Source organism: Acipenser ruthenus, chromosome 3 (assembly GCF_902713425.1).
Source record: "Acipenser ruthenus chromosome 3, fAciRut3.2 maternal haplotype, whole genome shotgun sequence".
In the NCBI taxonomy this organism is placed as follows: domain Eukaryota; kingdom Metazoa; phylum Chordata; class Actinopteri; order Acipenseriformes; family Acipenseridae; genus Acipenser; species Acipenser ruthenus.
In genome coordinates this window covers 10,421,179-10,436,755 of record NC_081191.1, presented here as the reverse complement: position 1 = coordinate 10,436,755, position 15,577 = coordinate 10,421,179, and the positions used below count along the sequence as shown (strand labels likewise).

The 15,577-nt window shown below is 38.6% G+C and overlaps 1 protein-coding gene across 3 annotated transcripts in view; it reads left to right on the top strand.

Annotated features, from left to right (window-relative positions):
- Window positions 1-15,397, top strand: part of glcci1a (glucocorticoid induced 1a) — a 75,255-nt gene extending 59,858 nt beyond the window's left edge. For all 3 annotated transcript variants that reach the window (XM_033993487.3, XM_033993490.3, XM_033993488.3), the window contains exons 5-8: window positions 897-1,046; window positions 4,964-5,177; window positions 11,733-11,853; window positions 13,150-15,397. In XM_033993487.3, the coding sequence (XP_033849378.3) occupies window positions 897-1,046; window positions 4,964-5,177; window positions 11,733-11,853; window positions 13,150-13,474 (810 nt within the window). In that variant the 3' untranslated portion in view covers window positions 13,475-15,397. The remainder of the gene's footprint in view (window positions 1-896; window positions 1,047-4,963; window positions 5,178-11,732; window positions 11,854-13,149) is intronic.
- Window positions 15,398-15,577: the final 180 nt, after the last annotated feature.

The following is a 15,577-nucleotide window of genomic DNA, read 5'->3' as shown; positions in this document are numbered from 1 at the left end:
CAGTTGAACAGATGGCTTGCATGTGACAAAGATAGTCTCCTCTGCTGGTTGTACTGAAGGAGGAGATTACTGTGTACAGTTGTTTTTTCTTAATGTCTGTTAGTTCATGATATAACTGGGTGGGTGGCTTTCTTCTACATCTGTCAGCATTTTACTGTATGTTTATTTGGAAGTAAGTTTTTACATATTTTAAATGGGGCTTGTTTTGTACTGTATTATGTTTCTTGTTCTATATTCACAATTCTTATACTAAACCGACAATTTAAACATGGATTCAGATTTTTCTAATACCTCTTAAAAAACTAGACAGACGTTTTTGCTAGTGTCTTCTTCATTGTCTTGCCTTATAATTCTTGACTGAATGAATCAACTACAAGACTCATGCATTCATGAATGATCTAGTCAGGCATCTGTCATGAATGCTTGTGGAAGTGCGGAAACATGCTTAGACCAGCCCTCCGCCACGGCAATCCCTAAAAAGGGAGCAGAAAAGTAGGTGTGTGAACAGGATCATCGTCCAGCAGTTCACCAACACTTCTGTAACCAATCAGATCAGATCTGAAAATAAAGCCAGTTTATGTGTGGTCTTGTGGGATCACTAGCCCTTGTTTCCATCTTGTGGACCTCTTCAACACACCTGTGCTCCATTTGTTCTGGTAGTGCTGCCAGCACAAAATAAGGTGTTTCCAGTGCAACCCGGAGACATCTTGCATCACCGTAGGTAGATTCACTTCCGCTACTTCACGGAGTGATCCAAAACAGTGATCCATCTGGTAGTTGCAATATTGTGATGACTCATATTGCTGAATGTTTGTTATATTGTCAAAGTGTAGTTCACTAGTATGTTGCCTGTTAAGTTAATAAGACATTTATTTTTTATGATTTCATTTCCATAGGCATCTGTGTCAAGATCAGTCCCAATGCCATTATCAAACATTCCAGTGCCAAAGTCCGCAATTTCCCGGGTACCAAGTAGCATGGAGGGAATAAATCATGAATTAGAGAAAGTGTTTATTAAAGACAATGAAGAGAAGGAAGAATTGAAGGTACGTTGTCTGACTACATGCATCTCCTGGGTTAAAATGCACTGCTTTATTGTTCAGTTGATAAAAATATACAGTAGGTTCATTTTTCAGTTTTCAGGATCATTTTCTAGTGTCCTCTCTCTCTCTCTCTCTCTCTCTCTCTCTCGCTCTCTCTCTCTCTCGCTCTCTCTCTCTCTCGCTCTCTCTCTCTTTCTCTCTCTCTCTCTCTATATATATTCAAGTCAAATATAATATTGCAGCAGTGACTGGTTAACACATTGGTTTCACACTGAGGTAGTTATTTTCAAAGGAACGTAATGGTGCTACCCATTGAGTAAGGGCTTTTTACCCAGTTTTTCAAAAGAGAAAAAGTTATTAAGGTTACATTATGGCAAAAGAAAAACAAAACCAACCTGTTGTTTCTCAAAATTGCCCATAACTTTATTTGATTAAAAGTAAAGTCAAAGTTTAGGTAATGCTGTGTAGAACTGTTGCTGGTGCTCTGGGACTTCCAAGACCAGGGTGTGCGCTTGTGTGTTATACACGGAACAAGACCAGGGTGCGCACGCGTGTGTGTTATACACGGAACAAGACCAGGGCGCGCATGTGTGTTATAGATGGAACAAGACCAGGGTGCACATGCGTGTGTGTTATACATGGAACAAGACCAGGGTGCGCGCATGTGTGTGTTATACACGGAACAAGACCAGGGTGCGCACGTGTGTGTTATACATGGAACAAGACCAGGGCGTGCATGTGTGTGTTATACACGGAACAAGACCAGGGCGTGCACGTGTGTGTTATACATGGAACAAGACCAGGGTGCGCATGCGTGTGTGTTATACACGGAACAAGACCAGGGCGCACGTACATGTGTTATACACGGAACAAGACCAGGGCGTGCATGTGTGTGTTATACACGGAACAAGACCAGGGCGTGCACGTGTGTGTTATACATGGAACAAGACCAGGGTGCGCGCGTGTGTGTTATACACGGAATTGGTCAGGAGCATGCTCATATTACTTTACTATGTTTTGAAAATAGATTTGTAACTGCGTAACAGATTATTTTGCTTATGGTAAGTCCTAACCACACAATGAAAATGACACTTTTTCAAAATGATCCCCTAAGACAGTGATTACTATGGTAAATATGAGCTTGTTCAGAAAGGGAATCCATGGCCATGGGGAAAAAAAAAGAACTAAAGGACAGCAGTTCTTTTTTTTCTTTTCTTTTCCGAATGCTTCATTTTTTTTTTTTTACACTTTGACCACAACAAAATGGTTAATATGACATAACACCCATCAACCATGTGTTTGTGGCAGCAGTTTGCACTTTTGTTATCGATTGTACATTTTCAGCTATACAGGATATGTTTAAAACATGGTGGTGCTCAAATTCTTTCCATTTTAAATCTTAAAACATTAAGCTGCTAATCTTGTAAAATCAACAAAAAGGCACGACACTAGAGATGCCTGCAGGTCATTGTGTGGTAAGGTATGAAAACCAGATGCCTTAAAGTAGGTACTGTATTTAAAAAAAGAACTCTGACATGTTAACATCTGTCCTATTGTCTGGAATATCAGTATCACCTATCATATGTTGTCAATGGAAGACGAACTGCCTCAATGAACTCATTGCAAAGGTTGCTTTTAAACCTGACAGTATGATGAACAGCATAATATAGGGCAGCAAATGGCTTTTTCTTAGGCCGACACTTCAGTCATTTTCAAATTATTCACAGACTTCATACTCATCAAATGAGGAAATTGGTTTTGCGCCATTATTATTCACTGCAAATCTGTTATTTGCCTTTTGGTAACTTAGCAGCTGGGTTTTCCAAATAACCCAAAACGACCTCCCATTTCCCACATGTACTGCATGATTTATTTTAATGACAAACAGAATTTAAACAACTAAATGTTTATCTTAGTGGGTTTTAATGTAACTTTAAAATTATATTGTGTGTATACTGTTATTTAAATATGTTATTTAAATGGTCTGACAGTGGCAGTTGTATGTGTGACATGCTATACAAATGTATTGTGGTTTGTTCTTTTTTTCTGCTATGCGCTGTACAGTGCTTTGTGATACTTTTGTATAAAAACCACTATATAAATGCAATAAATAAATAAATAAATAGAGAGTTGCTTAAAAGCAAATTTGACAAAACAGGATTAACGTATGGTGTGTGTGTGTGCTTGTTTTGAAGGCTTTACAGTCTTTAAAGGCTTTAGTTGTTGTGGATATGAATGCCTTTTGATATTTAGAAGATTGCATAAATAAATATAAGTAGCGTACCCCATTTCTCCTACCTTGTGGTTTTACACTGCACTGGCACAATGGCCAATTTGCCTGTTCTCTTTTTTGAATAAAATCACCTGAAATGTATGGCTAGCCACCTGGGGATAATCATATCATTCTAACATCTGCATTGCATGTTTACATTGTGTAGAGTAAGTGGAGGAGATTTAAGATCACTTAACTTGCTTACCCACTCCATGGCTAATCTGATAAACTGTCTTAAAGGTATTTAAGCATATTGTACAGTAGGTAGAGGTGTATGTGATGTTCATTTACTTCTTTGGGGTATGATTAGGGCATCTGATTTTGAAATCGGGTTGATTTTTTTTTTATATATAATCAAGAAAGAATAAACATTCAGGTAGAAATCCAGTTTTATTTAGAAAGAAATAAACAAATGGTTAAGTACAAAGTGTTGACAACAAAGTTGATGTCAACAGTTTAAATCCCCAACGTACTGTATGTATATTTCCACACATTGGGATATGCAAACGTTTGACGACATCTATCTCTCTCCCCTCTCTCTTTCTCTCTCACACACACACTGTTTATGGAGGCATTTCTCCGTTCCAATCAAGTTTTATTTTGTAGCGGAGTTGTAAGTATAATTGCACACAGAACATACGGGAAAACTAAACAACTTTACTCCATGCTGTTTTACAAAGAGAAACGATCGACTGTTACATCTAAATGCTCTTTGCCGAAACACACACTCATAAAACAAATAACTGGGAAGAAAAGTGTGCAATAAAGCAAAAACCTTAAAGATATGTTGGTGTAATTTTGTAATTTTGTGCTCATGTTGAGTCTGCTTTGAAATGCACTACCCAGCAGAGGGAACCTACAGGAACTGCTGAATTTATCCTGAAATCACGTGAATCACTAAAATTTAACACAGGTGGAGACCACATAACTTGTTGTGTGATTTTGAAGGTGATTGGTTACACCTGAGTTAAATTTAGGATTGCTATTACAAAGGGGGGTGGACACTTATCCAACCAAGCTATTTCAGTTATTTTTATTAATTTTCTACAAATTTCTAGAATATTTGTTTTCACTTGGAAGTTGTGGGGTAGGATGTGTAGATAAATGAAAAAAAAAACTATTTTAATGCATTTTAATTCCAGGCTATAAGGCAACAAAAGGTGAACATGTTGAAAGGGGGTGTAGACTTTCTAAAGGCACTGTATATACAGTATATTACACTAAGAAGCCACATTTTTCTAATAGGTTAATCAGCTTACCGTCATCGGTGCCAGTTCTGCGCTGTTGCATTTGAATCACAGACAACTGCACATGCGTTTATTCATATACAGTGCAGAAAAAAGCATTCAGGGTGGGGGGGAGAAATCAGGTTAGATTGGGTGAAACCCGAACAATCAGATGCCCTAGGTATGATATATTTAACCTAACTGAGGCAGCCAATAAGAATCATCCTTGCTTTAACATTTATCTCACTTATGTGATTTCAGAACCATGATTGGGTTATCGTCTTTATATATTGGCCACTGTCATCATATTCCCACACTGAATGAATTTGGGGCAGTGAGCAAGCCATATTAACCAGAACTTTCTGCAGGGAATTGAGTGTTTCATGGGATGATATGGTGATTTATTTTTGTTCTGTTTTCAGTCCCTGGAGGTCCCTGATGGCCGGCGAGCTCCGTTCCCTCCTCACTACCGCAGCAGCAGCACCCGCAGCATCGACACACAGACGCCCTCCGTCCAGGAGAGGAGCAGCAGCAGCTGCAGCAGCCATTCACCAGGTGTCTCCCCCTTCTGCCCTCCTGGCTCACAGGATGGAAGCCCCTGCTCAGCGGAGGACCTTCTGCATGACAGGGATAAAGGTGAGAAGGAGTCGTCTACACTGCAGCGTGAAGGTCATCCTACCGAGCCACCTGCTGCCAGTTTATCTTTCAACATGTTGCATAAAAAAAATACTTGCGGGATATCTGCGATGCAAGCCTAAATATCACAGTGCTGGGTTTTTCACATCACTTTTGATATTTAAACAAAAAAATCCTTCATTTTCAATTAGTTTGGTAAACAAAAAGTATAATTCCTGCCGTATTACCATATAATTCATACCAGTTTTATTGCAATGAACCAGTACCCGAGTTAATATGCCTGTGAAATAAAGGACAGAAACACTTTACACTACAGTCAAATGTGTGTTTATTTCAGACATCATTAATGCATTGATTTTCTTTGCATGACATCTTTGTGATCACTGAAATACAGGTTGGAGTAGCAGATTACATCATAGTTAAAAATGTTTAAATCAATCAGACAGTTCAGAAAGATGTTGGAGGAGATGTATCAGTACCAGGTAATTTAATCAGAACACTTTTTGTGGACTTAAATGGAGGCAATTGAATTCAGGACCTTCTACACTCTGGTGATTGAATTGGAGGGTATTCAGAATAGTAATGGTTTGAAGTAATCTATGTGATGTGAATTGCTGATTCGTTCAGACAGATCCCGTACCAAGGTACAGCGCAGAGGATTGACTAATACAGATTTGACATTATACATTAGTGCCCCCTGCAAAAAACCTAGCATTGCAGGTCAGAGAGAAAGCGGTAAATATGTTTACAGATCGTTTTTGCTGAGCCCCTCGCTGGGTGCAGTAATGCGGCTTTAATAGGATTTCTTCTCGGCTGTAACAATGTTCTGTTTCCTCTCTAAGCAGTTGTCTGTTCTCACTTGTTTTTTGGTTGACAGCCGATTCCTAAATGTACATCTTCTTGCTTTCACGTATGAATGCAATCATGCAGAAGGATAATCAGTATTCAAATGAGATAGTGACCTCCAGGCAGCCCAGTAAGGGCTTGTTTCAGATGAGAAAAGGTAAATGGCTCTTCCTGACACGCAATAAGGGATACATTCTTCTTCTTAAAGAAACAGCAAACAAGGACACGTTTTAAAAATTTAACTAGTCCTTTGTTTCTTTAGATTTCATTACCAGGGAATTATCGAGAGGCAGACATTTGTTACTTTTTCATGCATATCCTGGCTGCTGTACAGATGGTGGAATCACTGTCTTTGGCTCTGTAATCAAATCCACAACACTGCTGGCAATAGCCTTGGCTTCATTTTAAAGAGCTCACTTAGTGTAATTGCCAGGGGATTATTCTCCATCTTCATTTGCTGTTTAAAAATCTGCTCTTCCACTATATACCATGACCAGGCCACTGATTGCGCTATTTAATCCCTAACACATGGGCCTCAGCAATCCCAGCAGAATAATGCACTTTTTGTTAATAAACTGCTATTACTTTGATTGGGTTTTTACTCCATGAGGAGTAGGACTTAAAACATTTATTCCTGATTGTTATTTGAGAAAGCCCATTGCATTCAGTGTTACTCAGCCAGTACTGTTTGAGTAGGGTTATCTGAAACTGTACAGTGCCTTGCATGAATGCTTTACCAGCAGATTATTTTCAAATGTGAACTGGAAGAGGCAGGTGCTGGAAATTGAGACTGAGGGTGTCTGAGAGGCCTGTTGTTTCACACACTGCTGCTTAATGAAAATAAGAGTTTCATATTTTGTAATCTATTTGATGAAGCCACAACACTTCTAGTTCTAGATATGAACATATAGAAATATAGATCTCCAAGACATGAGGATCCACAGAAATAGACATAGTTGGGGTAACTTGTTACTTAAGTAACGTGTTACTGTAATAATATTACTTCTGTCAATAACGAGGTAATATAACACATTACATTTCTAATGGGAGTAATAATATTAAAGTTACTTTTCACAAAAAATAAACAAGCTTGTCTCTTTACCTTTTCTCTGTTATACACCTACATTATTTTCTTTTTTTAAAGCCAAAGTACATTTCTTGGCTTACGGCAGTCCCTAACGATGTAACTGCTATTATCCTAAACACATGTGTGCGTGCGCACAATCAGGATTAACTGATATATGATTTAATATAGTTAGTATAAATATAGCTGTTGCAGAACAAATAAATAAATAACTTTCTCACTGCAGCATAATGTTCTCTGAGGAGTCCATTGAGTTTGTGAACGTCGTAGTTATTTTCATCGTCCAGCTGGATTTGTTTGAATTTTAGGAAGTCAGAAAACACTGAAAGCAAAGTTTTTATGAGAATTTTAGTGTTTACAGCGTCTTTGTTTTAATACATTTTCTGTAATGTCAAAGAAATCACTGTCCAGTTCTTAGCAGACACCCTTAACCAGGGCAACTTACAATTGTTACAAGATATCACATTATTATGACATACAATTACCCATTTATATAGTTGGTGAAGTACCTTGCTCAAGGGTACAGCAGCAGTGTCCCCCACCTGGGATTGAACCCACAACCCTCCGGTCAAGAGTCCAGAGCCCTAACCACTACTCCACACTGCTGCCCGGGACTTTAAGTCCCAGTCACCGTCTGCACATGTATTTGGCAGGATAGTATTAACCCTATCTCTGCCAAACTGGAATAAGAATAAATATTTTTTACAGCGGCTTGCACCCTGTCACAGAGATCTAGTAAAAAAACACATTACACAGAACACAAAGCACTTCTTGACCACCCATTTAGTTAAATTCCATTTGTTCCTCACCACACTGAAATTCTGAAATTGACACACAACAGTACAGTATCAATATAACACCACAGTATTACTGTATAAGAAAATGAGCCTGTATAGCCACATAGCCTTTTATAGTTTGAAACTAAGAAACTTAGCAGTTAATTCAAGTTTATTAAAGACTGTTAATTACAGGTACTTAAAGACCCGAGCAAACACGTTGAGAATATGACCCATTTTACTGTACGGTTTGAGTTATCATCATTATTCATAGCTCTGAAAACAAGAGATGACTGCTTTGCATACCACAGAGAGAGAATAACTGTCATTCTTATCTGGTGGTCACTGATGAATCCATACTAGGATAGTTTGGATATTTATATATGTATATATTTTATATTAATTGTACCTTGCCGCCCATGAAACAGTCTTGTGTGTCCCTGTAAAAAAAAAAAAGCTTCTTTCTGATGTGAATGTTATCTTGATTGTAAAACCCTTCCTTGAGATGGATGGTGCCCAGGTTGAGAAATCGATGCAATTACACTTCCAGTGGTTGACTAATGTTGTCATGGTTGGTTAATTTCCTTTGTTTCCTCATTAGAAGTGGCCTACTGACTTTAGAATCACCCCATAACATAGAGGCAGCAAAAGATCTGGGATTGATCAAGGAGAAAAAAAAGACAATTAAGCAAAGCATAATTTGTCCACAGAAGGACAGGTTTATGCTTCCAAAGCCCAAATAATTTATATTACGTCTAGTTCAAGGAATGGAATAAGAGGTACTGGAAACGGTTAAGCATCTGAAAGCTCTGTTATTCATAGGCCTGTTTAAACCGCTTTTCTTCAAACAGTACAATATAAAAATATTATTGTTATCATGTCATCATGTGCATATATGCCAGACATCTTTTACAACCCCCCTAGAAAGAACAAACTGATGCCTTAGCATTGTCAACATGGTATAGGGTCACCATGAGTATTACAACATGATTAAACATGAATTGTTTAGAGGGCTACGGGACCATTACTCAGTGATTACCACTTCTCATTCAATCAGGAAAGTTTGAGATGCAAGTATTCCCATTAAGTAATCACGTTGGAAACAATTTCTCTGTAAATAGGTGCCGTCTTGGATAAGGAAGCTCCTGCCAAATGACAGCCTAAGTGTGCCAGATTGCCACCTGTTCACACTGTGACTTGCCAAGGGAGGGCTTAATCATTTGTTATGGACATGGGGATTATTTTGTAACAGAAAGTAGATTGAATTCCTTGCAATCAAGTGGCATAAGGAAACGGAATGAAGATCCTGCAAACTCTCTTAAGAACTGCCTCCCTCAGTCCCCACAAAGAGTGGAGTTTTCAGGAAGATGGTTGTATTGTCCTAAATATGTGACGGCTTTCAATAACATTCATGTAAGACACATTGGTTGTTTTTAATCTGCACGGAGCACAGGCTCAGATCATCAGGACACTCCTTGTGCATTCTACAGAAGTGATCCCACATTGACGGCCTCAAAGCTAATCATTGCCTTTCTGTGAAGAGAATTGTTACGGTCTTGTCTTTATTAGCTCACAAACATTTAAGAGGGTTAATAAAAGAGCATAATACCAAAACTGCAACAGCATCACAAAAAGCTATTGGATCAGTACTAGTAAAAGTAATCAGCAGAGGTGCTACCTGCTCTGCAGATTTAAATATGGATGTGTCTATCAAGCAAGAACACTGACCGGAGATGAGTCTAGTGATTCTCAAAACCACAAGTCCTTACTAGTATTTTTAAATACGCTGTCTGCATGCTAACAACAGAATACATTTTTTGTATTGTTACAGTCTTGAAGGTTTGTCTAAGGTAATCAATTTGGTTTTTAGAAACTACATATTAAGGTAAACATCATAATGTAATGTTTGGCAGTCCTCCCTTTTTTGTGAGAGTAAATAGTTAGTTATTAAAACGTGATTTATTTTTACAAACATGTAAAGTACACATTTGCATATACTTTATACCTTCTAATTCTTTACACACTGCAGACTCACCGTGCAGCCACCTCAGAGCTACAGCGTCGGAGGACAACGCAGCTCTGGGCAGCTTACAGGCAAGTCCACAGGCGCCCAGCCAGACCACAGGGGTCGCTGGTGCGTGGTGAGCCTGGACTCGAACCGGCGACGTCCAGACTATAGGGCACATCCTGCACTCCACACGAAGCGTCTTTACTGGATGCGCCACTCGGGAACTCCCATCATATACTTTTTTGTATTTATTTTTTTTCCCCATCATGAGACAGCTGAAGTTAGTGGACGCAATTCACAAAACATTTCAACACAATTTCATAAATATTTAAATGTTTAAAACATTGAGTTAAAGCTTGAATGTAGCCCGTTGTTTCATGCTGTGTAAGGAAAGTATATTAGACAGAATCAGCTGCATATTGATTTAATGGACCTGCATCCCAACAGAGAGCTGTGGAGTAATATAAGGGTATCCGAGAATAGATAGTATATGCATATTTAATGATTTTTTTTTTTTTTTGGTTGTCCCATAGCTATTGTACATGAATAAAGCATGAGTTCAAGGTATGGCAGTTAACTTGTAATACTGTTTTAATTAGATTATAGAAACAGCCCCTGTATAAAGAACATCATACTGCGCAAAAACAGAATCTCACTGTACCACTTTGCATAGATCCTGGATGGAGCTTATCTATATGTAAATTAAGTTATACATATGACCATTTGTTATTGTGTTGAATAAGCAACTTTCTTTCAGATTAGGGCGGTGTATTGCAGCTAACACACACAGACACAAAGGTATTTCTCACACTATGGAAAAATAAGTAGGGAGTGTGATACTGTTTTAGTGCAATGGATACCATATATACGGTAGTAAACAACATAGTGGTAACATTCAGTTATCAATACACTTCTCTTGGTAAAGTCCAGTGGTAATTACTTCAAAAGGAAATCGTAAGATATCGCTGTAAAGTTATTTGCATAGCTAATACACACTGTTGCAGTTATCTGTGTGATAGTGCTGAAAAAGTAACATTCTGTTCCAATGGGATCCAAATACAAAAAGCATATTATAAGTACTTGAATGGATTACTGTATAGGTACCTGTAAATACAGTAGCCATTCTGTGAAAATGTTAATGTTTGTTGCATTGGCTAAATTATACACATTGGACCATTGGCAAGTATAAGATTTTTCATTATTAAACTTGTGTATTGTGGAGATTGAGCTACAAAGGTGTAACATCCAATTTTCAGGAGCGTCTTGACCTCATTTATTAAGGTTGGCCGTGTACGTGGGAATTGTCAGGAAATGATCCGTACAGGTCTTAACCATGAGGTTAAACCCACCACTTGTTCTCCAAGTCTGTTTGTCTCAGACTTGGCGAATAGTGTGTGGGGTTTTTTTTGTTGTAGTTCATACATTGATTTGGCTGTAGGGTAACTGTTAAACTGAGGTGTTTTATAAATTCAACCCTTATTGGTTTTACCACAGAAAGGATGGTAGGACATTCCAAAACACATAGGCCTCAGTTTTCCCTGAGAATAAACAAAGGTGGTTACTGAATGGATTACTCCCAAGTTAACCCGTTACAATAACTAAAGGGACTAAGTAGTCCTAGAAGGTGATCGACTCCAAATTAGACGCGTCTGACACGTCTTAATGATCAGCTGGTCTTCATATTAAGCTGATTAGATGGAGGGAGATTACTGTACAATAATGTCAGAACGTCATTTGAAATCGGAATTGAATTCAGATAAGGTAGTTGATGGTCGTAAGACTGTCCTGTACTTGAAGTGTACCACACAGCCATTGATAAATACCTCCTTTTACATTTTCAGACAGTGGAAGTAGTTCACCTTTGCCTAAGTTTGCCTCCTCTCCCAAACCCAACAACAGCTACATGTTCAAACGAGAGCCCCCAGAGGGATGCGAGCGAGTCAAGGTGTTTGAAGAAATTTCGTAAGTAATACTTTTTATGTTGGCTGATTTCTGCAAACCGTAGACAGTACTCCCTTTTTGTTGAGAAGGACATAGCAAGTGTAAGAAACTAGCTGAAGTACCCGGCTAAACATAGCCCTCGACCTTCCCCTGGATGAAAGAGGAGGCCATGCAAAGTTTGGTTGCACTGGCTCCTGCGGGGTCCGAATGCATAAAGGAACAGACAGACAGACAAACTCTTCTTAATATATTAAGATGTATCCCATCTGATAAAATGTTCATAAAAACCGGTGCTACTTGGGATCCTGAGTGGCGCATCTGGTAAAGGCGCTCGGCATGGAATGTAAGATGCCCTATAGCCTGGAGGCCGTCGGTTCGAGTCCAGGCTATTCCACTGCTGACCGTGGATGGGAGTTCCCAGGGGGCGGGCGCACAATTGGCCGAGTGCCGGTGGGGGGGCTTAGGTCAGCCAGGGTGTCCTCGTCTCACCGCGCACCAGCAACCCCTGTGGACTGGCTGGGCGCCTGCGGGCTTGCCTGTAAGCTGCCCAGAGCTGCGTTGTCCTCCGACGCTGTAGCTCTGGGTTGGCTGCATGGTGGGTTTGCAGAGTGAAAAGAAGCGGTCGGCTGATGGCACATGCTTCGGAGGACAGCTGTGTTCGTCTTCGCCGCTCCCAAGTCAGCGCAGGGGTGGTAGCGGTGAGCTGAGCCTAGAATACAATTGGACATTTCAAATTGGGAGAAAAACTGGGTAAAATCAATTGGCAACTACTAAATTAAAAAATAAAAATAAAAAAACTGGTGCTACTCAATATAGAAAGATACAGTTAGGCTTAACTAGAGCCATTCATCATATCATCATAATTAAGAAATACAGTATGTACATGCATGCATTTCAGTAAATTAGTTTTGCAGTGTGCGTGTCTACTGGTGTAACTGTGCTGGACCGACGGTTTATGTATTTATAGGTATCCATTGGTAAATCATATATTTTGCTATGAATGTGATTTGCTATTGGTCCACTCAGGGTGAATGTGATCCTAGAGTACTCAATGTGATCTGTGATCACTACTTACAACCTGGAAAATAAAACGTCTAGTTCCAGAAATGTTTACTTGGCTAAACATAGCATTGTGTTGGCTGTTGTTATGTGCCCCATCTTCCTCCATATTTCAGTTGTCTTGGAAATATTCTCCTCTTACTATGATCCATTAAATCAACCATTTAAAGAAACAAGTACATTTTTAATAGGTTAGGGAAATATAATTTGAAACCTCTCCATGAAATGAAAAAGGCTGTTATTTTTTTTCTTTTATAGGTCTCGTCAATTAAGCTCGGTCCCTCTGTTTTCTTGTCCCGACAAAAACAAGGTAAATTTTATCCCGACCGGCTCGGCTTTCTGTCCTGTGAAACTACCTGGATCCCTCATCCTGTCATCTTCTGACCTGATGCTCATGAACTCTCCTGGCCCGGTTCCTATTCTAAATGTTGGTCAAAGCACAGCCTCAAGCAGCCCTGTCACTGCAGAGCAGCTCTCCTCTCAGGCCTCATTTGACACCAGCACAGCAGACTCTGCTGAGGCCTCAGCACAGCCGTCATGCCAGGAGGCAACCCCAGAGGAGCTCTCCTCTCCTCAGAACTAGGTGGTCATTTAGTCTCTGGCAGAGCAGGCCTCTGCCTAGTGAAGGGGCCTAATCTTGCTATATTAAACATCTGCATGGAGTAGCAACAATGTACAGAACAAAAACGTGTAGTGTTCTCAGTAGCATATCTTTAAACACTGTTCTTGGCAGGGACAGAATTCATCTCGTTTAAATAACTGTAAGAAAGCAGGAATGCTTGCAACATGAAAATCATAACATGCTTCATTAAGTGTTTTTAGTGGGGGACTATGCATTTCATAGTATGTTTAATCATAGTAGTATTGCGTCCTGTGTTCTGTTCAGCATCTACAGTATAAATAAGCTCTATAAGCTCTTTAAGCTCAATACATAAAAAGCCTGTCTAAACTGAAACTGTGTATTGCTGTCATGTATGCTACAGAAAATGCTGTATTTTTTCAGGATTATGTTTACAATCGATCCAGGTTATGTTTCTAACTTCTTTAATACATACAATGCAAAAAATAATAAAAAAAAAAAGAAAAAAAAAGAAAGAAAAATAGCCACAACAGTTGCACAGTGCCCATATATTGGCTTAGCTTCAGGTACTTCTATCGAAAGTCTAAACTCAGGTAATTTGGAATGTATCCACGTATACTGAATCTGTGGAAGTTAACAATAAGCATCACTCTCTTGCCTTTCCTTTTTTGTACATCTTTCCACATTACATTCCATGCTCTTGGAAAAAGTATATCCTGATCCAGGGAAGGCTTCCTGGACTTGCCTAAGTTTATCATAACCAGCAGAAATGTGATGTCTGACATCACACTTGTGATTTAAACAAAACAAAATGTGAGGCATTTCAGAAGCTTCAGGGGTTTCTCATTGTACGACTGTTAAGCTCTTCAAAATAAAAAGTGTTCAGTAGTCGGCTGTACAAGATAAACATTCCACGATAAACAAATATCCACATAACAAAAGAACATATCAGGTTATCGCATGTGATCTGTCCTGTTTGTCAGCCTAATTATTAAAGATGTGAAGTGCTGCTTTTCTTTAACCAGATTAATATTTAGTTTCTCACTTTGACCTCTAAATTCATAACAGCATGTTTGAAATGTGTACAATGGAGTCAGTCCGTAGAGAATTAGAGAATGTGTATGTATGTTGGCCTTGTACTTTAATATGTGTTATTTCTAATTTACACTAAATGAGATGGCACCAAAACAGTCCAGAAAAAGGTTATGACCTGCTGAAAGGAATATGTTAAGATGGGTTAGATGCTTTATTTGTTACCATGTCATGCACAACAAAAGGTTACCTTTTTTCTTTGTATTTCTTGAAATGTTTAAAAGCTATTGTTCTGAAGACACTCAAGCAGGTTTTTAAAATCTGTGCTTGCAATAAATATGAAATTACATCACACATATTTTAAAAGTTCAAATACTATTATTACCCTGGAGTTAAAAACACAGTATATAAATCTCTATTAAGCTACAATTGTGTGGAATAAAGGCAATGTAGGTCTAAATTGGAAGGTAACAACTTGAAATGGTACTATAAATGTTACCATTGCTATCTTACATTTACAGAATAGCAGAGGAACTAAATATTAATTGTATATATCATTGTTGTAAATCTGCTCATATCTTTTTAAAGTTATTAACCAAACTGGTAAAAAATAAAAATAAAAAAGGCTAATAGTTTGTCCCGTAAAAGAGGAAACTAAAACATTTCAGGTGTCTCCTACAGACAGAAGTAGATTTGTTTGTTGACATACATTGTTTAAAAGCTTGTTTGAAGTCTGTACATAGTTTCACTGTAATATCAAGCCACTGTGCTAAACAGTATTTATGAGTTGCCACACAATGTTGCTTTAAATAATGCAGTGTGTGGCTTTTGTTTTGTATTTTTCAAGAATTAGCTCTTGTGTCTTATTTAAATAAAGTTATTAGCGGAACCAAAACCATACATATTGTGAATGGAAGTTATTCTTCAAAAGGTCACGTTCTTGATAGCTGAATGCCATTAGCTCTGATTTACATCTAGCTTTGATTGTTTTATTCCTCCTGGGTTCAGCCATGCTAGTGTTTTACCTACTGCATACAGTCACACATTTGGCTTTCATTACTGCCAACCTTCTCT